The 25,219-nt window shown below is 36.0% G+C and overlaps 3 protein-coding genes across 3 annotated transcripts; 2 read left to right on the forward strand and 1 right to left on the reverse strand.

Moving 5' to 3' along the window:
* The first annotated feature begins 377 nt into the window (after positions 1–377).
* On the forward strand, positions 378–5,408 carry LOC116109226. Its single transcript, XM_031395458.1, has 2 exons — positions 378–505; positions 2,728–5,408. The coding sequence occupies exon 2, from the start codon at positions 2,871–2,873 to the stop codon at positions 5,106–5,108; it is 2,238 nt and encodes a 745-aa protein (XP_031251318.1). The 5' UTR covers positions 378–505; positions 2,728–2,870; the 3' UTR covers positions 5,109–5,408.
* A 9,642-nt stretch (positions 5,409–15,050) lies between these two features.
* Positions 15,051–17,096, forward strand: LOC116109198 (probable trehalose-phosphate phosphatase C). The gene is made up of 9 exons (XM_031395432.1): positions 15,051–15,068; positions 15,164–15,325; positions 15,458–15,598; positions 15,684–15,755; positions 15,849–15,974; positions 16,065–16,118; positions 16,225–16,326; positions 16,411–16,488; positions 16,576–17,096. Exons 1-9 carry the CDS (start codon positions 15,051–15,053, stop codon positions 16,897–16,899), a joined length of 1,077 nt encoding a protein of 358 aa, XP_031251292.1. The 3' UTR covers positions 16,900–17,096.
* On the reverse strand, positions 16,930–23,572 carry LOC116109199. Its single transcript, XM_031395433.1, has 8 exons — positions 23,519–23,572; positions 23,046–23,138; positions 22,767–22,949; positions 22,581–22,683; positions 22,289–22,471; positions 19,058–21,483; positions 17,999–18,594; positions 16,930–17,448 (listed from the first exon to the last, which is right to left on the reverse strand). Exons 1-8 carry the CDS (start codon positions 23,570–23,572, stop codon positions 17,436–17,438), a joined length of 3,651 nt encoding a protein of 1,216 aa, XP_031251293.1. The 3' UTR covers positions 16,930–17,435.
* Between the last annotated feature and the right edge of the window lie 1,647 nt (positions 23,573–25,219).

Genomic DNA, 25,219 nt, shown 5'->3' on the forward strand with positions numbered 1-25,219 from the left:
ATATATATATTATAATGAAATTAACATAAAAATAATAAATAAACTATGAATAAAAAATCACATAATATTTTTATATCAATTTATGTAGAAGAATTTGTATAGTTGATTTGTAAGTGAGGTATAGATGAGATAATTATTAAGCAAATCAGATGCTTAAACCTTAGAAAATTTGTAGTAAATATTAAATGCCATTTGGCAAATAAGTAACTCAACCCAAGAGTTAAAAACTAACCCTAGTTAAGAAACCATTATAAAAAGGTGTGTTAGCTTACAAAAAAGTTAAAATATTAACCAAACCCATACTTTATTAATTTATTTATTTATTTTCTATATTTTGGCCATATTAATTTAATTTCAGTTATAATTTTGTGCACTTTAAAAAGTAAAAAAAAAAAAAGTTCTCTTCAACTTCTCAAGGGCTTTGACAATATGGGTCACTGTACCTGGTGATTTGCATATTGTCACAGATTCAAATTTGTTCAACTTGAAGACTTTCTTTTACTAGGTAAAACCATAACCCATTTCTTGTCTCTTTACTTTTCTCATATTTTCTTTCTAAAGATAATTTTTTGTTGCTGGTAGTTTGCATTTTTTTGCCTATCAAAATTGTAGAATCTAGGGTTTCAGTTTGTACTCAGTGACAGAGTTCAAGTTTTGAAATTTGACGGTTACAAGATTGTTTGATTTTTTTTTTCTTTTATCTTTGTGTTTTTACAGTAGATCCATGGTGTCCCATCTTGTATAATTTGCTATTAGAAAGGTTGACAAGTTTGAGTTGTGATTGTTATGATTGGTTTTCTATTTTTGTTGTTCAATGTAGCTCAAATATGATGCTATGTTGGTTTATGGAAGGAAAAATTTGATTTTGATTTGATAAATTATGTGGGCAGGTTTCCTGGTGGTTTTGTTTGTCTTTAAATGGATTCGTTTAGTTTTTATTTTTTCTGATCCGCTGGAGTTTTTTTTTTTTTTTTGGGGGGGGGGGGGGTGGGGGTGGGGTTTTCGTTGTAATTCCTTGTTCAGTTTTGTTGATGAACATTTTACGTGAACTGGATTGCTGTTATGAGTTTCTTTATTTTTTCTTTTAACCTGCGGAAGAAAAAGAAAAAGAAAAAAAAAAAAAGAGGATATTCAGATTTTATATTGTGGAATTAAAATGAATTTTCTTGGATGTTATGTTTAGTTTGGTGAGATCATATGATGTAATGTTGCATATTATTTATGCCTTAACTTTGCAGTGTTAAATATTGATAAATTAGGTCTTTTCAAATGGTTTGAATGCACAATCAATGTTGTGTATATATTCTGTAAAGGAAGTTGTGATCTTGGTACAGCTAACTTCATAAATTTGGGAATATGGAATTTAAAATAATAAAATGAGTGTTTTGTTGTTTGGGAGTGAAGTCGATGAATTTGAAACAAGGTAAAGCATTAATTTTCCCACACTTGGAGAGGCTATATCGTACTGTAGAGAGTTTGGATCAAAGAAGGAAACTGATGCTTATACTTCAAGTGAGATTATGTTATCTAGCCATTATAATGCCATTGTTTATAGAAACTCTTAGCTCGGTTTATGCAGGTTGATTTCTCTGGCACCATTTTGTTCCTTTTTCTTTTGAATTTCGTTGTCAACGTGGATTTATTCATATTTGTTGGAGTACACATAGGGTAGAGGAAGTGGGAGAAGTCAAACAGGTCAAGAATTTAGATGAATCTTTGCTTTTTTTCCAAATGTTTTTGATTAACAGTTTGGGTATATTCAAGATACGAAAAAGCTTCTTCCTTTTATCCTTTCTTGATTGTTTTCTTGTGTTTATTTATACTGATCTGTACTAGTCATTGCTTACCTTTTGGATTGTCCATATCAACACGCAACGTGGCAGTGGTGCTCTGTTATTTGTGCTCTAGGGCAAAGCTAGTTGAACCTATTCAATCACATGTTTGGTTTATGTGTTTTTCAATTATATTGTCATTAGCTATTTTAGGTTTAATATCATTTATTTTATTTCAAGATATGTTTCAGAATCTTAATGAAAAATTATGTCAATCATACTGTTGTTAGCTATTGTAGGTTCAATATCATTCATTTTATTTTAAGGTATGTTTCAGAATCACAATGAAAATTATGTCTATATAATTTTTAGTATTGGGCTTATTTTCAAATTTTAGTTGTGTCTATATTTACATAATATTCTAATGGTTGACCACAAATTGGATGGATTGTATGAAGATAAAAAGAGTGGAAATCAACATCGTGTTTCTTGGTGCTGAATACTAACTTTGAAATTGGTGTTAATTGTGTGGAAGGGATAAAATTAGTGTCCATGCAAAATTTATATGTCTGATATCATGGCTCATTTGCTTGCATTAAAATGTACTCTGTGTTCAATGTTTGATGTGTAAGTGGGCTTGATTAGGTTAATTGCATGAGGGTTAAATATTTTGTTTTTGCTTAGAAGAAAACTAATGAAAACTTAGGTGGAATTGAAGGATAAGAATCTGGTGTCAGAACTCCATACCAAGAATTTAAATCAATTCTCAAGTCTTAATGTAGTATTTTTGAGTCAAATATGGAAACATGCTTATGGAAAAAAATTTATCTGGGGAATATAAAATATTTGTTCCGGTTTTAGTAACATAATAAGTTATATTGTATCACCTCTGCTGATGTTTTTCTGTAGCATTAGTTTGTAGATGTCTTTTGACTCCGTTAGCCATTTGTTTCAGGTATTAAACTATTGAAGCTACTGTCCCGTTGTTCAGATTTATGAAAGAGCATTGGGCCAGATAATCTGACAGCTGGTTGATGTTTTGCTAATATTTTAATAACAAGGTGACCAACAAGCATCTTACAGACATTGAGGGAGATTATGGATTGTAATAAAGATGAGGCAGTCAGGGCAAAGGAAATTGCTGAGAGGAAGGTTACTGAAAGGGATTATGCTGGTGCCAGGAAATTTGCTATGAAGGCTCAGTCTTTATATCCTGGGCTTGAGGGAATCTCTCAAATGTTGACAACAATTGACGTATATGTTTCTGCAGAGAAAAAAATTAATGGGGAAGTGGACTGGTATGCTATACTTGGTACAAATCCTTGGGTTGACGATGAAACAGTGAGGAAACAATACCGGAAGCTGGCTCTGGCACTTCATCCTGACAAAAACAAGGCTACTGGTGCAGATGGTGCGTTTAAGTTGGTTTCACAGGCCTGGAGCTTGTTGTCCGATAAGGCTAAGAGATTAGCTTATAATGAGAAGTTGAATCCTAGAATCAGGACGAAACCTCAGTCCAAGGTCAAGGTTCCATTTTCGTCACCCAGTGCAAATGGCATTCATACTTCTACCAGTAATGCATCTTCAAATGCTAGGACTCAAAACAATGCTACCCAAGTGGGCCCAACATCTGCTCCTTCTACTAATAAAAATCCTGGTACATTTTGGACTATTTGCAACAAATGCAAAACTCAGTATGAATATCTGAGGATTTATCTGAATCACACGCTCCTTTGCCCCAACTGTCGTGAGGCTTTTCTGGCTTTAGAGAGGCCTCCACCTCCAAATGCTTTCAAGTCTTCTAACTTGTCTTCTCGCCAGCAGCATCAGAATTCTAGACATCATAATGCTAGCAGTAACACATGTAATACTGGGGCTTTTACGGGTCTTAGTTCATCTACTGACACAAACCTCCAGTGGGGTCCTTTCTCTAGAATGGCTGATGTTAATAGCAAGGTTGCATCAACTTCCACTGCCACTCAGCAGGTCCATGAGAAATCGAAGAGAGAGAGTAACGAAGCATGGGCGGCTACCTCAAAAAAGAGAAGAATGAATGATAATCGCATGAATGGGTATGTAGGTGACATGGCAAATCAGATGGCCATGGGGAATGGAGTTGGTTTGGGAAGTGTATCTGAATCGAGAAGGGGCAGTTCTGAAGCTGAACGAACCTATGGTTTTTCTGGCACCAATAACAAGTGCAACAGGGAGAGAGAACTATCATTGTTTGAGATTCGTAACATGATGGTGGACAAGGCACGGAGTGAAATTCATAAGAAACTTCAGGAATGGAGCTCAGTAAATGCCAAGACTGCTAACAAAGAGAAGGAGAAGATGAAAGAGAAAGAAAATAGGAAGCAGAAAAGTGGAGCTAATGGTGAAATGCATGACACCATTAAACATAATGGCTCCAATAAAAAATACCAAAACAAGGAATCTCTTCCTGGCTCTTCTGATGATGATTCAGATAACCATGCGCCTGCATTGTCAATCAATGTTCCAGATTCTGATTTTCACAACTTTGACTTGGATAGAACTGAAAATTCCTTTGGAGATGACCAGGTCTGGGCTGCATATGATGATGATGATGGGATGCCTCGCTATTATGCTCGAATTCAGAAGGTGATATCTTTGAAGCCGTTTAAGATGCGGATCAGTTGGCTTAATTCAAGAAGCAACAGTGAATTGGGCCCTATGAACTGGATAGATTCTGGTTTTACCAAAACTTGTGGAGATTTCCGGACTGGTAGGCATGAAATTAGCGATACATTAAATTCTTTCTCCCACAACGTTAAGTGGACAAAAGGTACACGTGGGGCCGTTCGCATATTTCCTAGTAAAGGGGATGTCTGGGCCCTTTACAGTAACTGGTCTTCTGACTGGAATGAGCAAACTCCTGATGAAGTGATACACAAATATGACATGGTGGAGGTGCTTGATGACTATAATGAGGAGCAAGGTGTGTCTGTTAGACCTCTGGTTAAAGTTGCCAGTTTCAAGTCAGTGTTTTGTAAGAACATGGATCCCGAGTCTGTCTGGAGAATCCCAAAAGAAGAGATGTTTCGCTTCTCTCACCAAGTTCCAGGTCACTTGCTTACAGGCCAGGAAGCTCATAATGCTCCTATGGGAAGTTGGGAGTTAGATCCGGCAGCTATTCCTGTGGAACTCCTTCAGGTAATTACAGAACGTAATGAAGCACCATTGGTAGAGAATGACGGGAAAGTTGAGGAAGAGACGTTGCTGAGTGCCCCAAAAGTTGAGTTAGACGAGTTGGTGGATAATTGTGCAAAAGCTAGAGAAGGAGAAACAGTAGAGAATGGCATGGAATGCCAATGACAAGAGATAATGGGCGTGCAGGTGCCCCGATAGCAGAGGCACAGCTGACATGGTAGATGATGCAGAAAAAGCTTAAGAAATTAGAATGTGGAGACTGCTGAAGATACTTGAAATTAGGTGAGTTTTTTTCCCTTTTTTTTTTTTTCTTTTTTGTTGCAAGCTTCATCCAAATTGTAGAAATTGGTTCCTTGTGCCATAACTTTATCCAGAGATCCAGATTTTTTGGTTCTTGTTGTTTCTGTATATCTGTGGACAGTTGAAAAGTTGTCACAGAAACTCATGCATGACAATACCCAAAGTTCAACAGTATTTTCTTCTTGAAACTTTGTTCTTGTCCACGTTCACAGCTTATAGTTTTTGCTACACATTAAAACTCTCAATGCTTTTTCATTATTGGTGACCATTAGAGGGAGCAAGCATATTGAAGTAGCAAAACTTTGCCCGAGCTAACACCTTATAATGCATAGAAAAGAATACGAACTTTCCATGAATGTAGGTAGCGAGTTTTGTTACAACTATTCTACTTTCATGAGACGAAGTTGTTGCTTCCATATTCTCACCTAAACCCATGTAGACCCCAAAGTAAGTTTCCTCTTATTATGTTCAAAATATAGATTATATCATGTGCATGAGAAAGATGATTGGATGGGAGCTGATGCATTTCAATAAAGAATACAATAAAAAAACGTTCTTTTAGAGAAAATATTACACTCATATCCTCTTCTTACAAACTTCTTTTTACAATCTTGACATGACAGTTCACAATTGGTCAATTTGCAAAGGGTCTCACCTGATAAATTACGATTGACCAATTGCGAATTGTCATGTTGAAGTTGTGAAAGAAAGTTTGTGAGAAGAGGTTGTGGGTGTAACATTACTCTTATTTTATTAAGGTAAACCCTTGGGAGGCGTTTGGTTGGGGTTAATATCATATTACTAGGGTTATGTCATCTTATATTACTTTGATTACCACGTTTGATTATTAAGTAATATAAGATTCTGGTAATCTTCTAATACCAATAGTAGTTACTGTTGGTAATATTGAAAATAATTTGATTACTTTCATTTTCTTATGTATTATAATATTATCAAGGTAATCTTATTTTTGTTACAATTCTATCCTTTATTAATAAAAAATTTGGACAATAATGCCTTTGTTTTAAAATCAATTTACATTAATCCACCATTACAATTTTATCCTTATTTAATTAAGTTTTTTGACAATAATGTCTTTATATTTAAAACAAATTATAGACCACCACCGCCACTCAGCCACTATCACCGACAGAGGGCCAACCACCGCGGATCGCCGTTGGAAAGTCGCCAGAGTCGTTAAAAATGACCGAGAGTTGTTGGGAGGCTTCAGGAGGCTCCGATATGGTAATTTCTAGCTATATTAATGGTCGAAAACGCCCATATCATACTAGATCTAGTTGGAAATGGCTAGATCTATTTTGGCCATTTTTGGCCAGATTGATGGCGCCCAGATCTGGTCGATAATGACTAGGGATTTGGCCGTTAATGGATTTGATCGGAAATGGCCAAAATAGATATGGCCATTTCCGGTCAGATCTAGTTTGATATAGCCGTTTTCGACCATCAATATGGTTAGAAACAGCCATATCGAAGCCTCCCAATCACAATGGGCTACTCACGGCGACTCCAAGTGACTTTCGACGGTAGTTTGCGATGGCAGCAGGGTGGTGGGGGTGATTTTGTAATAAATTAAAGTTTTATATAAGTGGAGGTGTTTTAGCTAAATCTGAAATATTGGGGGTTAAAAGAAATTATTCAAAAATTAATATTAAAAATAATATTTTATTAATATTTTAAAAAATGGCAATTTAGTAAATTAAATAACATACCCATCAATTTATTCCTCCTAATCAAACATATTAATATAACATATCCATCCATTTATTATAACTAATCAAACATATTTTCTTAAATATTTTTAGTAATCTTCAAGATAATATAAGATTTTAGTAATCCAACATTCCTTGAACCAAACGCACCTTGAAGACATAAGGTTAACCTCTGAATAAGGGGCATGTATGACTTGTATGTGCCAATAGATTGAATGGACACACTGTCTCATTGAAGACGTGTTCTTTAAGTAACCCTTGAATAAGGAAAAAGAAACTTAAACCTAATCCCTTCTAGACCTTAAAGGAAGTTTCCTCTTATTATGTTGAAAATATAGGGAGAAAATGATGAAATTAAATGCACTTAACATGTTTTTTTTTTCTTAGTAAACGAAAGATAACTTTAAAGTGGACCAAGTGTTCATAGTGACAAATTTGTTTATAACTTGTTTTCCCTTGATCAGTGGTGTATATAGTATCAGTGTGCATGAATAAGATGATTGGACGGGGAGTAGATGTGTTTCTAATAAAAACTTTTTAAGTTTTTTTATTAAGGTTAATTCTTGAAGTCGTGTGTTTAATCCCTAAACAAGGGGCCGTATATGACCTATTTAATGAGTTATTGAATGAGTGTAGAATACAAATGCATCCGTTTCATCGAAAACTTTCTTTAGATTAACTCTTGAATAAGGTAGAAACAAACTTATACATAAAAGATGCCATCACTAGATAACCAGTCAGGGAGGGCATATGCATGTCGTGGATGTTGACATGGCGCTTACTGATGGGCTGTTGCACCAAGATTTGAAGAGTCTGAAAGTAGCATATGGCCTGAATTTCCAAGTCTTCTCTCTGATCATTGACTCTGTACCTTTGAACTTTGCGGTTGTATGAATTGGAGAGTTTGTGATTTTTGACTTTGAATATCCTCCGACGGTTTACTTTTCATATTAGTCGGTAATGCTCTTTGTCAACACACATTTTCATCACAAAAATCACTGCATTGAACTTTAGACAAACAGAAGATCACACCAGATTATAAGGGACACCGAATCAAGACTTCCTTTTCCTTTAAAGTGAGTTTGAAAATTAGTGAGAGATTGATGATTTTAAAGAGAATTTATAAGTTTTAAATTGAAACACTTGGATACTCTAAGTCAGCAATGGTGTTCATCATCATTTACTTCCCTTTTTTATTTTTTGAAAAGGTTAATTTCATAAAAGAAAAAAAAACTATACAAAAAACTAAGGTCATATACCCCCTAGAAGAGGTCTAAAGAATACTAAAATAGATATGCTCATCTTCTTGGGCAAAAAGATGGGAACAATCGTCTAAAAGGGAGCTTGTAGGCTCCAAACAAAGGGTAGAGATAGGTTGAGACGCCCTAACGGAGCTCACAGGCTCAAACCAAATATTTTCTTTACCTAAATATTTTCATTTTCTATGAAAATATTGTTGAAGGAAACTGTCATAAACTTTACATAAATATTTTCTTTCACCTAATAAACTATATGAATCATAGACTAGAATTTTATTATTAAACCAAAGTCTTTTCTTCTCTGCATGTTTAGATTCATATAACTGCGTGTCTTCGTTAAAGACATCTTGCAAAAGGAGTTGTCAGCATGAGACGGAGAATCTTAGGAGAGCAAAGCAATTAATTAAGTTTAATTAATCTGTGGCAGAAGACAATGCATCGCAATAATATTACAAAGTAAACAAAGGAAGTTTCTTATGCAAATGCCTTCCACATTCAAAGAACTTTAAATTATAAAGAAAATTGACCTCTGACCAAGCCAATGCCGGTGGTCTTCTCTTCTCTTCTCTCAATTTGTTCTCCATTATTTTCTATTTCTTTAAACAACCTTTTTTGACAGGCAACTACTGGTGATATAATTATACACTTGTTCCCTGGTATTGTACCCTTAAATACAAGACAAATGTGTTCCCTCTGATTAAGACCTAAGCTTATAGGGATGTTTAGGTAATTCTGAGAAATTGTTTTTATTGTTTAATGGTTGGTAAGTAATGGGTTAATGAGTAAACAAGAAGAGACCCACATGAAAAAAAGAAATACAAACAAGAGTACATGCAGAATCTTGTAATCACATGCGCATTTATTTGGCAGAATCAGTGATATGTTTCACCCTCTTTTGCTTGGCTTAATTATGCAATTGCCTCTCTCTCTCTCTCTCTCTCTCTCTCTCTCTCTCTCTTTGGTGACAGTTGGTGTTCGGACTAGTTTGTGGATATCTCAACTAATCTCTTAGACCCCTGAAGTTGACAACTGGGTAAATCCTTTCAATGATTATCCTTCTTAACAACCTCAATAAATCGAATTTAAGACTTCTTGAATAATACATCTAAAAATCTTAGTTGACTGCTAAGCCACCCCCCGTGATGGTTTTTTGCCTTTCTCTTTGATTATTCTCATTCACCCATAAATTTATTAGATTATATATATACACATGCATGATGGCCAAGCTTTTGATTTTGAATTACTTTATTATATCATAAAGTTTCCTATAATATGTTTATTCGGTGGCAAAGATCAACGATGAGTCGATGATGGTAATAAATTCTTTAAAAAATCATATAAAAGCATCCCTATTACTTTCACTTCCAATATTTCTTACTATATTTCATATCTACGCACTTTAATATCATAAATGGTTTTTAAAACTATGGTCTGATATAATATTATTCTATTCTTTGTTTGCACGATATAGATTGTTTCATTTCATTATTAAAAGTTAAAACTGACTTTAATTTTTGCCTCGGGAACTCCTCTTAATCTAACATGGATCGGCGCTCTCTTCTCTCAAAATATACAAATATTAATATATAATCTTTTAATGCGGACGTATACGTATATAATTATTGTGAGCTGAGCTCGATCGAATGTCATCACACACACCATCAATTCCTCAAGTTCAATTCGAATGGCTGCTCATCTTGTGACAATTAATACTTTCAGAACCAAAATCACATAATATTATTTGTATTTTTTATTAGAATATCATAATATTTCGTTGACATCTTTTATATTACTTGTATATTTACACATATACACACATTGCTCGTAATTCCCCCACCCGCGGCTAATTTTGTGACATTAAAGTAAAGAAAAGAGTAAATGACATGTTCCCACCCAAGGTTAGGCGAAATGGCAAGTTTCATATATTCTAGATTTCTACCATTAAATTAACAAAAACCTATTTAATTTAACAGTTAAAAGGTATAATGGTCATTTTAAAAATAAAAATTTTAAAATAACCCTTCACTTCTTAAATTCACCCCACCGGTGATTTCAGGTCATTTCGGCATGTTCCCGACGCAATCGACCCATCCTGACACCATCATTACAATCCTCTCAACCCCCACATTAAAACCCCTAACCTCGCCGACTGATTGAACCCCTTAATCGTCAGTTGTCGCTCTTAGTTTTAGTCACACGTTTCATCCAAATTTTGGCAGGTCTTGGCACTAGAAAGCACCCCCCACACCATCAATAGCATCACTGGCTTCCCCCCACTAAAACCCCCAACATCGTTGATCGCAATTACCCTCCAATCACTGCTCCCTCTTCTTTAGGTTTTCACTTGTTGTCACATATTTCCAGCCAAATTCCGACCAAGGTGCACTCGGGTGAAAAAGTTAGGGGTTTTGGTGGGGAGGATAAGGGGATGCTAATAGTGGTTTCGAGGAGGTCCAATAGTGCCGGAATCAGGCCAAATTTTTGGCTTGGCCAAGATCTTTTGTGGGGGTTATTTGAGAAAAATTTGAGATGTGAGAGTTATTTTGAAAGAAAACTAACGATGTTAATTTAAGGGTAAGAATCTGGAATTTATGAAATCAGGATTAGAAACTTGCCATTTCGCCGAACCTTGGGTGGGAACATGTCGTTTACTCTAAAGAAAAACATCTTGGTTATGGTCTATATATTATATACACGGATCTCAACAAATAGTAAATGGATTCACTAATGTGAATCTTGAAAGAAGTGGGGTGGGATTGGCTAGCTAATCTAATTTAATTATTTTTAATTTTGATAATACCATGTTTATAAAGTTCGAATAATACATATGAATATTGATTTAAGAATATCATATTAATATAACTCCGTCGTGAAATTTACGTTTGAATATTAACTTAGTAAATACATATGGTTCATGTTTAATATTTATTTTGTTGGAAGTACCTTTTTTTAGGTATTATTTTAAAGCTTCGCGCATGGAATCAGTAGGTCTACTTGGAAATATCACCAAAATTTCCAAAGAGACACAACGCATTTAATTAGAATAAGCAAATAGGGCTGTTTTGGTCATTGTAGCAAGGTAATTTCTAAGGAAATTTTAATGCAATGGGATCCTACAATGACCATTTCACAAACTTCCAAAATCCCCTAAACCCTCCTTCTCTATAAATAAACCTCTTTCTTTCATTTCCCTTACACTTCTCTGACTCCCTCTTATTTTCAGTTTCTTAATTTCACTCCATCTCTCTCAAAAACCCTTCTTTGCCTTTCAATCTCTCTCTCTTTCCCTTTCCTTGGAGCTCATTTCCTCCCTCTCTTTAACTTCAAGCTCTTCGACTTCATTCATATTATAGGTATGTTTTTTTACTTCAATTTCTTCTATATATATATAAATTTTGCATGATCTTTTCCTCCATGATATTATCGTTTATCTTATAATGCATAACTTAATAACTTCAATCAAGTTAAAATATTATCGTTTTTTTTTTTTTTTTTTTTTGGTTTTCACGTTCATGCATGTTCTTGATTTTCCGGTGATCATGCAAGATTATCGACGGTAATTGGGAAGTGTTTCAGCCGGTGGTTTTACATTCCAGCTTATGAACATTAAGGCATTAGAACTAGTAACCTATAATAACGTAGGCGTAATACCGGAAATACTGGTAGATGGTTGCTGTCAACGAAAAAAAAAAAAAAAAATCAACAAACAGAAACAGAAAAGTAGTTGTCGTTCGCTGTTTCACTTCGAAGAGTCACAGTGTCTCCACGCGAGTAGTTTACACGTGGGTAGCATGTTGGCTTTCTGTACATCTATGTATTTCTTCTAGGCTATACGAGTGTATTGCACGCTCCTATGGATGTGGTTGTTATAAATCGTCTGAAGTTTCAGTTTCCGTTACGAATTACCTCTTTTTTCTCTTTTTGGAGAAGGCTAAGAAACGAACGGCTTTTTGACCGTACACGTGTCATTCAAAGTCTCCCCTACGTTTGACTGGGCCCGGAGGCCCTTTTTTTTGTTTTACCAAGCTTAGGTAGTTTCCTGGTTTTTTCATCGGTCTAACGTAGGAGTGACACGTCTTGTAAGGACGGTGGTAGAAGCCACGTGTAGGGTACACTTGAGGAGTGTCTTGAAGAAAAGAAAAAAGTAGTAGTAGTTGTTGAGATGAGGCCTAAAGGTGAAATGGGGGCCATTAAGAAAAGCACTTTTGAAAGAAACGACTTATACCTAACAAAACGGTTAGAAGGGAAGGGATGTTTGTGATGGGTACAAACAACACTTTGCATGCATTAACAAAAACAAAAGTGTTTTCGTTATTGTCAACTTCAGATTCGAATGTTGTAGTAGAAGATATTTTTTGACTGTCTTTAATTATCATGTTTTGTAAGAACAAATCATTATAAAATAATTAACAATTTCATTAATGATATGATTGATTGATGTTATTGTTTAATGCTAGCTAGCTAGGTCAATTATTTATGTTAAGAAAACATTTTTTTTCGTTTTATAGTTTATTTTAGCTATGTTTTTATTTAATACATCATTGACTTTGTGCTCACGAATTAGGTATTTTTTTCATGTGAGAAATATGAATTTATAACCACTCATAGGTGGTCTGGTGGAATGATAGTGATTTTTGGATATATTATTCGAAAAATCTTGAGTTTAATTTCTTTTAGTGATTAATAGGGTGATCACTAAAGAGTTTATCTAATCGTTAATTTCAGAGATCTAAAAGATTAGTCGATGTATATACAAACTAGTCTAGACAATTTTGATCAATAAAAAAAAAACAAGAATTTATAAGACTTTTTCTTGATGAAAGCTTTGTTTTATTTTACAAAAATTTTGTCTCTCGTAAAAACTCAAATCCCTATAATTATGCACTATTTGATCCATCATCTTATTAGTTTAGATATGTTTTTTTCTGCGAAAACTCTTTAGGTTAATTGAACAGAGAGATCATAATTTGAGCATCCCGTGTTGACAATTAGGATCCAAAATCAGTTGCTTCTACTTTAAATTAATACTATTAATTGATCAAGAACTGTATGTGATTAGGTGAGAACAGGAGATACTTAACTTAAAACACAAGTTATGTATTAATTAATTTAATCTTTGAAAAGTGTCACTAATAAACACGTCCACTGGCTCTCTTCACTTTTAAATTAATCCTACCAAAGTTTTAAATTAATTAACGGCAGTTCCAGGTAGTTTCGCCGTTGTGGTTCCAAGGAGTTTTCATTAGTCAAAATCTTGCTTTTGACGTGTCATTTAGACAACACCCTGATTTCCGATGTTACTTTCCCTACTGACACGTCATCTTTGTCTTCTTGTAAACACTTTTTGTCTGATTTGTTACCAATGTTTTTCTCTGTTCGCACTTTCGGTTTAGAGAAAGCAAAAGGAGCCGATTAATGGTGATTTATATAATTTAAATTTCTGTTTTTTAAAATGATATGTCAATTCTTGGCTTCATAGGATCCACGTATACTCTTTGAACGTGTCATGCATGTATTTGGAGATGCTAGGTTTTGTGTCTGTTCTGTAGAAGAAGCACAAGAAGTCGATATTTGAACAACCACATGGCTTTGGCTTTGTCTAGATTTTCTAAAGTAATTAAAATTTATACACACTATTAATGGTTAAGAATAACTCTTAATTTTGTATAATATAACGTTAAGAACATAATAAAAAAAATGCAAGCAATTGTTGTCCTTTCAGAGTCGTAAATCTCTTATTTTAGTTAAATTAAATGTGTTTTTAGAGACGTATGTAATTAAGATTTAGTTTGGTGATGGGCTGAATCTCCAAATAAAAATTTACTTGACCCGATTTTGGATCGGTGACATTTTATCTACTTCTTGTCTTTAGTCATGTGGTAGAAGAGAAAGGAGAGATGGATGACTAATACAGTTAATTATAAATTAATTAGTTAGTTCAGTTGGCAGCAGGAGTTGAAAAGAGATAAGATGGTAGTTAGAGCAGTGGGAGCCAGCCCTGATTAATCAAATATCTCTTATAACGACGTTTTGACACTCTTAATTAATCAAAATGCTTGAATCATCATCTGAATCAGCTGATAGTAGCCCTATTTAGAGACACCATAATAATTAATTGCGAGATTATAATTAAGCCATGTAATGTTGAGTCATCGGAATTTAACTTATATGATCATTAAACTTACCGACTTTGTGTCTTCATCTATGTAATGTACTTTTCTGGAAAGTGACTTTCTGTTCTTGGATAATGAGACTTGGGTTTAAGACAAAAACTCTACGCGCATATAATTATTACGGTTTCTTGTAAGTGGCCTAAAAAGGTCATTAATTTAGACTAAAAAGTTCCCACTGTAATTAATAATGTTCATGATATTGTACACTTACACGTGGAATTTCGGTTTCATTTTTATGCGTGTTAGGTTAAACCACCGACCTTTGAATGTCCTTGTTTGACAAAATTAATTTCTTAATTCTGCTTATTTCATTATCATTTTCAAAAACGTTTTTGTCTTTTTCTTCTGTTGAACAAAAAGCACTTTTTAGAAGCTGATTTTATTTTGACCAAGTAAATATTAATCAAGCCGAGTGGTTAAGACTTCCGACAGGTAAAAAATGAGAACCACATATTTCAACTCTTATTAGGCGCGTTAGATATTTTACATGTAAGGACTTTCTAAGGACTTTCTTTTGGGTCCTCTGTTTACTTCGTGCAACTTGTCAGTTGTCTTATTCGAATATTTCTATTGCAGGAATATCTATACATGTATGTAATTTTGCAGCTGTAGAAAAAGGCATCAGACTAAGTTAGTATATTCAGCATGATAAGTGAAATTCAGGTACCTTATTCTTATCTGCACAAGCGGAATGGATCTTTATTGATGGTCTTGAAATTCGTAATTTGCTTAAGTATCTGATCCTTTTACATTCTCAGATATTCAAGATCCTGCAAGCACTGGGGCTTCAAAGATCACATTGCAGTAAACGGAAACTGCAACCCATCTCAAAAGCAAAGAACGATGAGAATGGTAGTGATCACTCCTTAGTCCCACCTGATTCTATCATCTCAGATATTGAATCTTATACACCATGGAAGGTAGGCTTTTCATTATCTAATACGTGTACATTTGTCATAATATTTTGAGTCAGATTTTGATTATACGAAAAGGTTTTGAGATTGAATGAAGTAAGTTAAACGTTAAAATTTGCATGCATGGACATGTTGCAGTTTGAACACCCTTCTGCGCTGGACTCATTTGAACGGATGATGAAAGCAGCAAAAGGGAAGAAGATTGCCGTGTTTTTAGATTACGACGGGACTCTCTCACCAATTGTTGATGACCCTGATAAAGCCTTCATGTCCGATGAGGTAACGTAATTAGAAATACAATTAATTAATCATCATCATATATACAAAACCTCTTAATCTGGTCATTTAACCATCTTAATTGCAGATGCGTGCGGCGGTGCGTGAAGTTGCAAAATATTTTCCTACAGCTATTGTGAGTGGTAGGAGCCGAGAGAAGGTACATATTAACTGAGTTAAATTCTACGTACTTTTAATATATTTTTTGCTGGGTACATGGTGAATCTGACTCTTCATCTTTTGGACTCTTTAGGTGAAGCAATTTGTACAGTTGAGTAATGTCTATTACGCTGGAAGCCATGGAATGGACATTAAGGCACCACCGAGGCCAGTTAAGTCCTCTGATGGCAAGTATCATACCATTAGCCCCGGCATTAAGGTCAGCTACTGCTCTAATTTTCGCTTTCTAGTTTCCTCCAATTATAATTATTTACCCCTCAAACTAATACAATGTTATTTAATCTGCTAGGGGAATGAAGTAGCGTTTCAGCCTGCTAAGAAATTTTTGCCTGCAATTCAAGAGGTAATTAAGCTAATCTTCTTCTTTCTTTCAATTAGCCATCCATCATGCAGTTTTTAGTGAATACAATTGTTGAATCTCATGTAATACTTTCATTGTCTGGTAACAGATAATCACAGAGTTGGAAGAAGAAACAAAGAAAATACAAGGCGCCAGCGTTGAAGACAATAGATTCTGTGTTTCTGTACACTTTCGACAGGTCCGAGATGAGGTAAAATTAATGAAGATTTTCCTGTTTGTGAATATCATTTAACAAGAAAATAAGCAATTAATCTCAGTTACATCTTACTTGCAGGATTACAGTATACTGCAGGAGAAGGTGAAATCTGTACTGAAAAACTATCCAGAATTTCACTTAAGCGAGGGGAAAAAGGTAAGAAAAATTAATCATTGAAACTAATGGATACAAATCTGTGCTATATAATTGTTTGTCTTCTAACCCACTACGTTTTTTGAAAAGGTTATGGAAATACGACCGTCGATAGAGTGGGACAAAGGTCACGCTCTGGAATATTTACTGGAAACTCTGGGCTTGAGCAATTCCAGCGATGTCCTACCACTTTACATTGGAGATGATCGAACAGATGAAGACGCTTTCAAGGTTATAAAGAGTAGAGGGCAAGGGTTTCCCATTATTGTATCTTCAACTCCAAAGGATACTAAAGCTTCATATTCACTAAAGGATCCTTCAGAAGTATTGACTTTCTTATTGCGTCTAGCAAGATGGAGGAAATCTTCTTCTTCAACTAGACAACATTCTCAAATTTGGGGTATAAATAGTTGAGTTCAGACCGAGTTTTATCATGGTCTGTATATTAGGATCAATGAATGGCCTGCCTATAAAATGGAGGCTTTAGCTGTTTTGTATATGCTTTGGTGTGTATTAAACGACTGTACAAGTCAGCGATTAGAATTACAGTCGCTTTTTTCTTTATAATGAAAAGTTGGTGGATTCTACGCACCATAAAAGTGAAAAATGAACTAAAATATAACTAATTCTTCATCTGAGTCAGTAAATAGTGAATTAATGAACCCTGTAGAGCGAAATGGAAACACGATAATCCTTTTGAATTTTCAACATCACAATCACTCTTATCTTATGTACTACAAATATGGCTTCTCCCTCCCACAAACATATTTGGCCGTTCACAAAGTGGCTATCGTCGAATTGCATGAAAGGAATGTACAAGTGGCTGGAGCAGAGATGAAGATTTTGCTAAAAGTGAGTAGTTAAGTTTACAGTGGCTCGGTATGGTTAGGCTTAGGCAGGTGGCGGCATAGTTGCTTGCTCCAATTGAATCTCTTGAGTTGATAATTTCTTCAGTCAGCCGATCTAGCAAAATCAAGCATTCCTGTTAAGATGACATATTTACATCATCACACTCATTTCGATAGGAAAGATGAAAAACTCAAGAAATAACTCAGCAAATCAAATGACTTATTCCAGGTCCTACTGGTTACACAACTGATCATCTAACAAACTACTTGAACTTGCCCAGTCACTTTAAGTCATAACCAATGGCAACTGGCAGACACCAGAGGGGCACATTCAGACAGAAGAAAATGGTAGAAACTAAAAAAATAGTTGTTAACTGTTGGGAGTCATTTCCAGAAAAATTTTGGGGGCCTGCTCATGCCTGAACTTAGTTCATTCTTATCTAGTTCGTTTATCCTATGACCAGCCCAATTCAGCTTGGCACAAGTGTCAAACAAGAAGATTATCTAGCTAAGATTGTACTGCAAAGACCCTTCATCTCAAAAAATCAATACAGAGCTAGCTAGACTGTATTTACAACCAGAACGTTGGTGGAAACTTCAATATTAATAGTGCTCCAAACCCATGAAATATCACATTCATATTGAGAGATGAGAAGAGCTATTACCTTTGAAGCTGAGAAAAGGAGAGCTGATCCAAAGAAGAAAGTCCAGAATGGTCATGGCTTTTGTGCTGCTCATCAACAACCCTTGATGAACCCTCAACAACATGTGCTGCTTCATCTGCACCTGAACGAACTGCTCCAAGAGAGCCAAACTCAAGCTGCTCGGCAAGAGAACCAACTTCCATGTTTTGATCATATGGATAGAGCTTAACTAGGGATGGTACAGCAGTTCCAGAGGTAGAAAGACCACTAGGATTTACAAATGGTAAGGAATTCATGCCAGATGCCACAGTTGCAGAGCCATGATTTATGGAGTTTGAGATAGTTGATGGAACACTGTGAGAATGGTATGACGGAAGACAATCATGCTCAAATGAATCCCATGACTTATCAGATCGGTTACTGCTTGCTGTAGCCCTATCCATTCTCCTGTTTGGCTTCTTAACTTGGTTACAACCCTGGCCACGAGCAGGAAGTTGTGGCTTTGAATTTGCATTCCAGCTTCCTTCCCTCTCACCAACATGATCCTTCCGATCACAGCGATGATACCTCTTGTGATTCCTGGTATTTGAAGATTTCCGGCCACGGAAAGACCTCTTCTGCAGAAAGAAAAACAGAAGATAATCCCAATAAGCTCCCCCATCGAACAGGCAACACAGGACTCTCCATTAATACCAAACCCAGGTCAGGGCTAATAAATGTATAACATAAACAGAACATCACAGATTCCTTTGTAAACAGGCATTCAGAAGCTAAGCAGGTTACTCACAGAAACAAATACAAAATAAATAAATAAATAAATAAAACATATTCAGATAGTTAAGTCTTCCATGCAATCCCCGGTTAGGTCCCCTCAAATCACACAACTATTAGAGCCTCATTTCTACCAACATTTCCAGAAAATTCAGTAGGAATTTAGCAAGACACTGCAAGGTACTTAACCTAAATACTACACCTAACTTTTAACTATTAATTCAAATCAGGCATTAAATATTCAGCATAAGATGAAGACCACACCATCAGAAAATATACAATAGTTAAATTTGAAACCCATCATCTTACATGAATGGGCAGATAAGTTCCAGTACTGCTACGACATCTGGGTATTTCATCCTGGTGCTCATAATCATCTATAGGCTGGTTAGGGGAAACCGGAGTGAAGCTAGGACTATAACCCATAAGCTGTGAGAGGAGGTTAATATTTGCAGCAGGAGGTATTCCAGTTTTATCCCATGTGAAATGTTCCCGCGCATACATTGGTGGCACCATACCGAGGGAAGGATGTAAAGGCCCATGCAGTTCAGCCTTCTGGCAAAACCACCCATATTGCAGGTTCTGCCAGTGGCTGACAAAATCACTTTTTAAAATGTCAGTCTCGTGATGTTCAGATGGCTCCAAAGAAGCAACATCCTTCATAGAATTATACGTTTTGTAAAGCTTTGACTGATCATGGCTTTCAGTTGAATCTAAGCTGTGATCTGATTGATGTTCTGGACAATTATCAAACTCTTCATCCCCATCATAATGGTTCGTTGATGCACTAGAGATTCCTGTCTCAGTTGAGAGATTATACATTGGAAGCATAGTTGGCAATCGAATTCCTGTGACTCCTGTCCACATTGGAAAAAGTGTAAATGGTAATACCCCTTGGTTTTTGCCATCATTATGCTCTGATTGAGAACCTACAAATACTGAAGCAACCGGAAGGTCTGAATTTGATCCATTCACTAATGCCGGTTCATAACGAGGTACTTGATGGGTCTGAACATGTGAAGAAAAAACAGATCCAGAAACTGAGCTTTCCACAACATCAGTGCATGCTGTTGGAAGTGGGATCTGCTCTCTTGTGGCCTCATCTGACTCAGAAGAAACAGGATCAACTGATTCACCCTCATTATGCCCTCCATTCCTAGCCAACTCCTCCTTAGTAGAAGGGTCTGTAGAAAAAACTGATTTCCTGCCATGCTTATCCCGTGTTGACTTGTAAGGTCTAGAAGGAGATCCATCCCAGAACTTCTCTGAAGATGGTTTGATTCTCGAGGGAATAGGTTGGGAAGATACAAATCTTGAACTGGCACCAGACTTAACATCAGTTTCCCAAATCCTTTCGCAAGGGAAACTGCCAACATATATTTCCCCAATCAAACCTCCACTATCTGTAACTTCAGATGAACTACACCCCAAAGAAAATTGTTGCCTATCCTCCAGCTGTCGAGCTTGTAAATTTCTATTACCGTGGTCATAATCTCTTAGAGAATCAACGTTCTGCTCATGCTGGAAACCAAGATCACTGTCTTCTTGATTCAACTCCTTTGATATCAAATTACTGTCAACTAGTTTAGTAAATTCTTCTCTATTTGATGTCATTCCTATACCTTGATGATATTGAGATACTGGCAAGGGAAATAAACCTTGAGAATAATGCATCTTGGAAATCCAAGGGGACCTAATAACAGGAATATTTGTGGGAACGGTCGCAACCAGATTCTTTTTAGCATATCCCAGTGAAGATACTACAGTAGGTGATATGGGAACTTGCATCTGAACCTGTCCATTGATATTAAACCTGGATGCCATCATGTTCACAAAATCTTGCTCTTCCTGATACATCTGCATTGTCTCAGCAACAGGGTGGCTGTGTTTTCCCATGTAACCCATGCCAGAACCATCATAGCAACTATTTGAAGCACCATGCAAATCAACAGCAGAATCAATATGCTGATGGGACGAGTTCTGACTTGAAATTGGGTGATCTTCAGTTGGAAATTTTGCACTATGGTTGTCCAAACCTTCGGGACAAAAGTTCTGTCTCCTATTATCTGACTTTGTTGGAGCATTCCTTCCATTGCCTGATTCTAATACACTACCACTCCTTAATCTAAATAAAATGTCACTGGATCTATCTGTGAGTTCCGGACTAGAATATGTCCTCCCAAACTGATATCTGACACGTACTTCTTTCCTCAAGAAATCAGATCTAGAATTTCTACTCCTATCAACTTGTGTATTCTCATTTGAACTAACATTTTGCAAATCATGATGTTTCTGATGGGAAGATGCTGGATTAGTAGCATTGGTGCAAGTTTTCCGGTTCTCAGTATGAGAAACAGCAGATCCATTACCAGTGCTAGACATCCATGTCAGGGTATGTTTACCATGCTGGGAAGAATCACCAAGTTGTGTGAGAGAAAAACGACTCCCTGTCATCTCAGATGTATAACAGGTAGATTTTTCTGTCACTTCATCCCTGGTGCTACTTAAACCATACCTGAAACTATCAGGCCTATCAATCTTATTCAAGTTACCAGATTGCAGACCATGCATATCAACACTCAGAGCATCGGGGCGATGGCCTTTCCCATGCCTGTTCCATGTGTTCATGAAAAACTGGTTCAGTTCAGCAATTAGATTCTCTTTTGGACATTCAATTAACCTTGCCAGTCGTTGAGCCCCAAAACAAAAAGCACTACGAATCCTAAAGAAGTTACCTGAAGGGAAACTTAGAAATGGGTAGTTAGATACTCTATTGAAAACTACATGTTGATATCAATCAACTGCTTCTTAAAATATAAAGGCATAACTGAATTTGGTAAGATCCCGCATAGAGTCTGTAGGACCAGCATTCAAGCCAACCTAAGAGCAGTCTACTAGTCCTGGCTCAACACCAATCTGAAGGCTCTAGTTTAGGCCACTAGAACTTGCATGGGAAAAACCTGAATGGGACCATGTAATTGTGCCCAGAAGCTTACATGGACTGGTACAACTAACCTGTTCTTAAACAAATAGACCTTGTTATTCCATCCTATCTTGTCAAATCATTCCTCCTTTACTCTATTATTACACATTAATGAAATATATACCAACAAATGATTGAATGCATGTAATTCTATTACAAATAAACATGGTCATGATTGATTTCATAACAACTATACCAGTAATGCAGTCGGGAGCAGTTGACCGACCTGGACAATCTGTTGTTCTCCAACCCATCATAACAATCTATTGCATTACAACTGCCAGCTAACATTTAAATAAATTGCCAAAAGTATAAATCACTCATCAAAAATATCATATCAATTAGAACCACAGCCAAATCAGAAGAATCAGAAATTCAAAAGAAACAATGAAAAATTAGAAATGTATCCAGTTGGTTATTCTGAACATATTCATGCAAAATTTGCATATTAGAAAAATTATAATTAAAAAAAAAAGGGATCAACAACTTTGTCAACAAGAGTTTGCAACTCAAATAGAAAACTGTTGCAGCTTATGTATATAAATCATATTAAATACCTTTACTGACACTGCGCCCAAGATTGTTGTTAACACGCAATGGATCAATGATGTTAAAATGTTTCAAACTGAAGGGCTGCTCTAGATTCTCTTGGCCTTGAGACAAAACAGCATACTCAGATGTACATGCGAAAACCAATTTGCTAAGTGATAACTCTCCACCATCATTTCTTGGAGGATCCGCTATAGTACATTATATACAAAAATCAAAGTCAATTATCACCAAACACTTATTATGGCCATTGTTGAAGCAGGAGATGATATAAATATCATTATATGGGTCCACACATACCAGCCATGTTAGGGTGTGAACTAATTGGCACTGGGCCCTGCAGACTAAGACAAAAGTTATGCCAATCAAAATTACTGAAGAACTCTAGAAAACGATAAAGAACCTGCACATGAGATATAAAAGTATTAGATATAACCACAAACAAACAGACAGATACACAAAAATAATGAATACCACTACTTTCACCTCAAGAGGTCCAGCAAATGAATTATTGTAAACATGAAATATGTACAAAACCAAGGTCTCCAATGCATAAGTCGAAATAAGGCCATGATGAGATCCCAAGAGACGGCTCTCATAGTAACACCAAGCTTTAATCAATATAATGCTGCGCTTGAATAGATGACTATGGTTTATCAAGTTATCAACCTAGAAACAAGATAATATTTAGGTAGTCAAAACTGGTACTAATGAGACAAAAAGAGTATACTAAACAATTCACAAATAGCAATAAGAATAGCTCACCTCCTCAAAGAAGCAAAGTGTACATAAACCACCAAGCTGGTTAACAGAGATGTCTACTACAACATCTTCTACAAGGCACTTTATTATTTTCACCTACAAGTTGATGGAAAATAGGTGAGAGCAGAAAAAGAGAATACATAAAGGATGCTCATATGTACCTCAAAAATAAAGGAATAAAAATCGTTGCAGCATCATACAATCTAGAGACAAACAGACACATAAGCATATATCCATTAATTAAACATATGCAAAAGATGAAAACCCAACAGTTAATTAATTAAATCAAGATTTACCGAAGAGAACACTCACATATCAATTTCATTTCTAAAAAAGGAAACTAATTGCATCAATTAGAAAGAATGAAGAAAGCTATTCAAGACCGAAGAAACCACAAGAACCAAGAAAAACTATGTTCAAATCATAAGTGGAACCAAATTAGTGATAAAAAGAATAGTTGGGGGTAAGTGTTTGACCTCAAACAGAAAAGACACTAATATATTCATAATGCTCTCAATCAGCAACTCCATTGAGAACACTCATNCTACGACAACTAGCGTACTCATACCCACTTAGTGGTGCACAGAAATATGAAAAAAATGCTGATGAATATTACCTACTCTGTTAACCCCCGGTTTCCGTTGTTCGGTTGTCGTCGACGATTTATATAGTTAATAGTCATCCTCCACCATTAATAACGCTGGCATTCGTTCAATCGTCCTCCACCATTGTCGTTACCCCATGATTCTCTCCCTCAGATGTCGTTTATAGTCTTCGTTTAGGATTCATTGCCGTTCAATGAAACTCTCTCTGCCATTGTCGTCGGTTTTAACTCATCCTCCACTGTCGCCAGTTTCCGTTTCACTAGTCATCGTCGATGGTTTCCCGTTCCCACGATCTTTCTCCAAACGAGAGGAAATTTAACTCCCGGGCCATCCTAAGTTTGCATTTAACAAAATGGCCTTGAAATTGTTTTTCATTTTTCGTTAATTTAGAGAAGATAACGTGGCATAGTTAGGATTAATTAAACACGTAAAAGGGGTTAAAATGAAAAGATTAAAACGTATAAGGAAAAAATAATAATTAATGAAAGTTTTTAAAATTTGAAATTTGAAAAAGAGCCCCACCCATTCAAATCGTTTAATCGAAACCGACTAAGGCCAAAATCGATTCTTCAAACCGTAAACGCATTATACGCAATTTTCGACGATAACAGTTTCTCATGCCTACAAATTTTCAATCGTAAATGCATTCTACGCAATTTTCGGCGATAACAGTCCACATTCCTACAAATTTTCAAACCCAAATTCAATCCTAAAGCTTCTTCCTTTCTTAAAACAATGGCTAACATTCACAATGACGAAGAAAACCCAACGTCTCTTTGAATCGTAGAGTCCGACGGCGCAAGCAGTTCAATTGCTGCTCTGGTGGATGTTTCGATCAGTGAAGGTGTTCCAGCAGCAGAGATGACGGCGGCACAACAAGAGAGAGAACAGGAGCAAAACGGTTCTGGCTAGGAAGAGGAGTTTGGCCAAAATTCAGGTGAGGAAGAGGAGTCCCACGAGAGTTCAAGCAATGAGGAGGAGGCCGCAGAGAAGGAGGAGGCCGCCGAAGAAAAGGTATCGGTACTGTCGCTTAAGTGATGTAGGATCACTTAAGCGATAATGTCCGAAGCATACTGAACATCTGATAAGAACTAAGATCGCTTAAGCGATCTTTTGTATCATTAAGAGATTGATGGCTTTTACTCTTGGTCGCTTAAGCAATTTAGGATCGCTTAAGAGTAAAAGCAATGAATCGCTTAAGCGATATAAATGATCGCCTAAGCGATCTTAGATCTGGCAGATGTTGATTCTGCCTCGTAGAAGATCTCTTAAGCGATCTGTAATCGCTTAAGCGACCTAGAGTAAAAGTGTTGAATCGCTTAAGCGATACCAAGTATTGCTTAAGCGATCTTAGAACTGGCAGATGTTGATTCGGCCTCGTTGTAATCACTTAAGCGACCCTGAGTAAAAGCATTAATCACTTTTACTCTTGGTTGCTTAAGCGATTACAGATCACTTAAGAGTAAAAGAGTTGAATAAGCGATCTTAGACTGGCAGATGATTCTGCCTCCTAGAAGATCTCTTAAGCGATCTGTAATCGCTTAAGCGACCCAGAGTAAAAGTGATTCATCC

The sequence above is a fragment of the Pistacia vera genome, unplaced genomic scaffold (assembly GCF_008641045.1).
Source record: "Pistacia vera cultivar Batoury unplaced genomic scaffold, PisVer_v2 Contig575, whole genome shotgun sequence".
In the NCBI taxonomy this organism is placed as follows: Eukaryota; Viridiplantae; Streptophyta; class Magnoliopsida; order Sapindales; family Anacardiaceae; genus Pistacia; species Pistacia vera.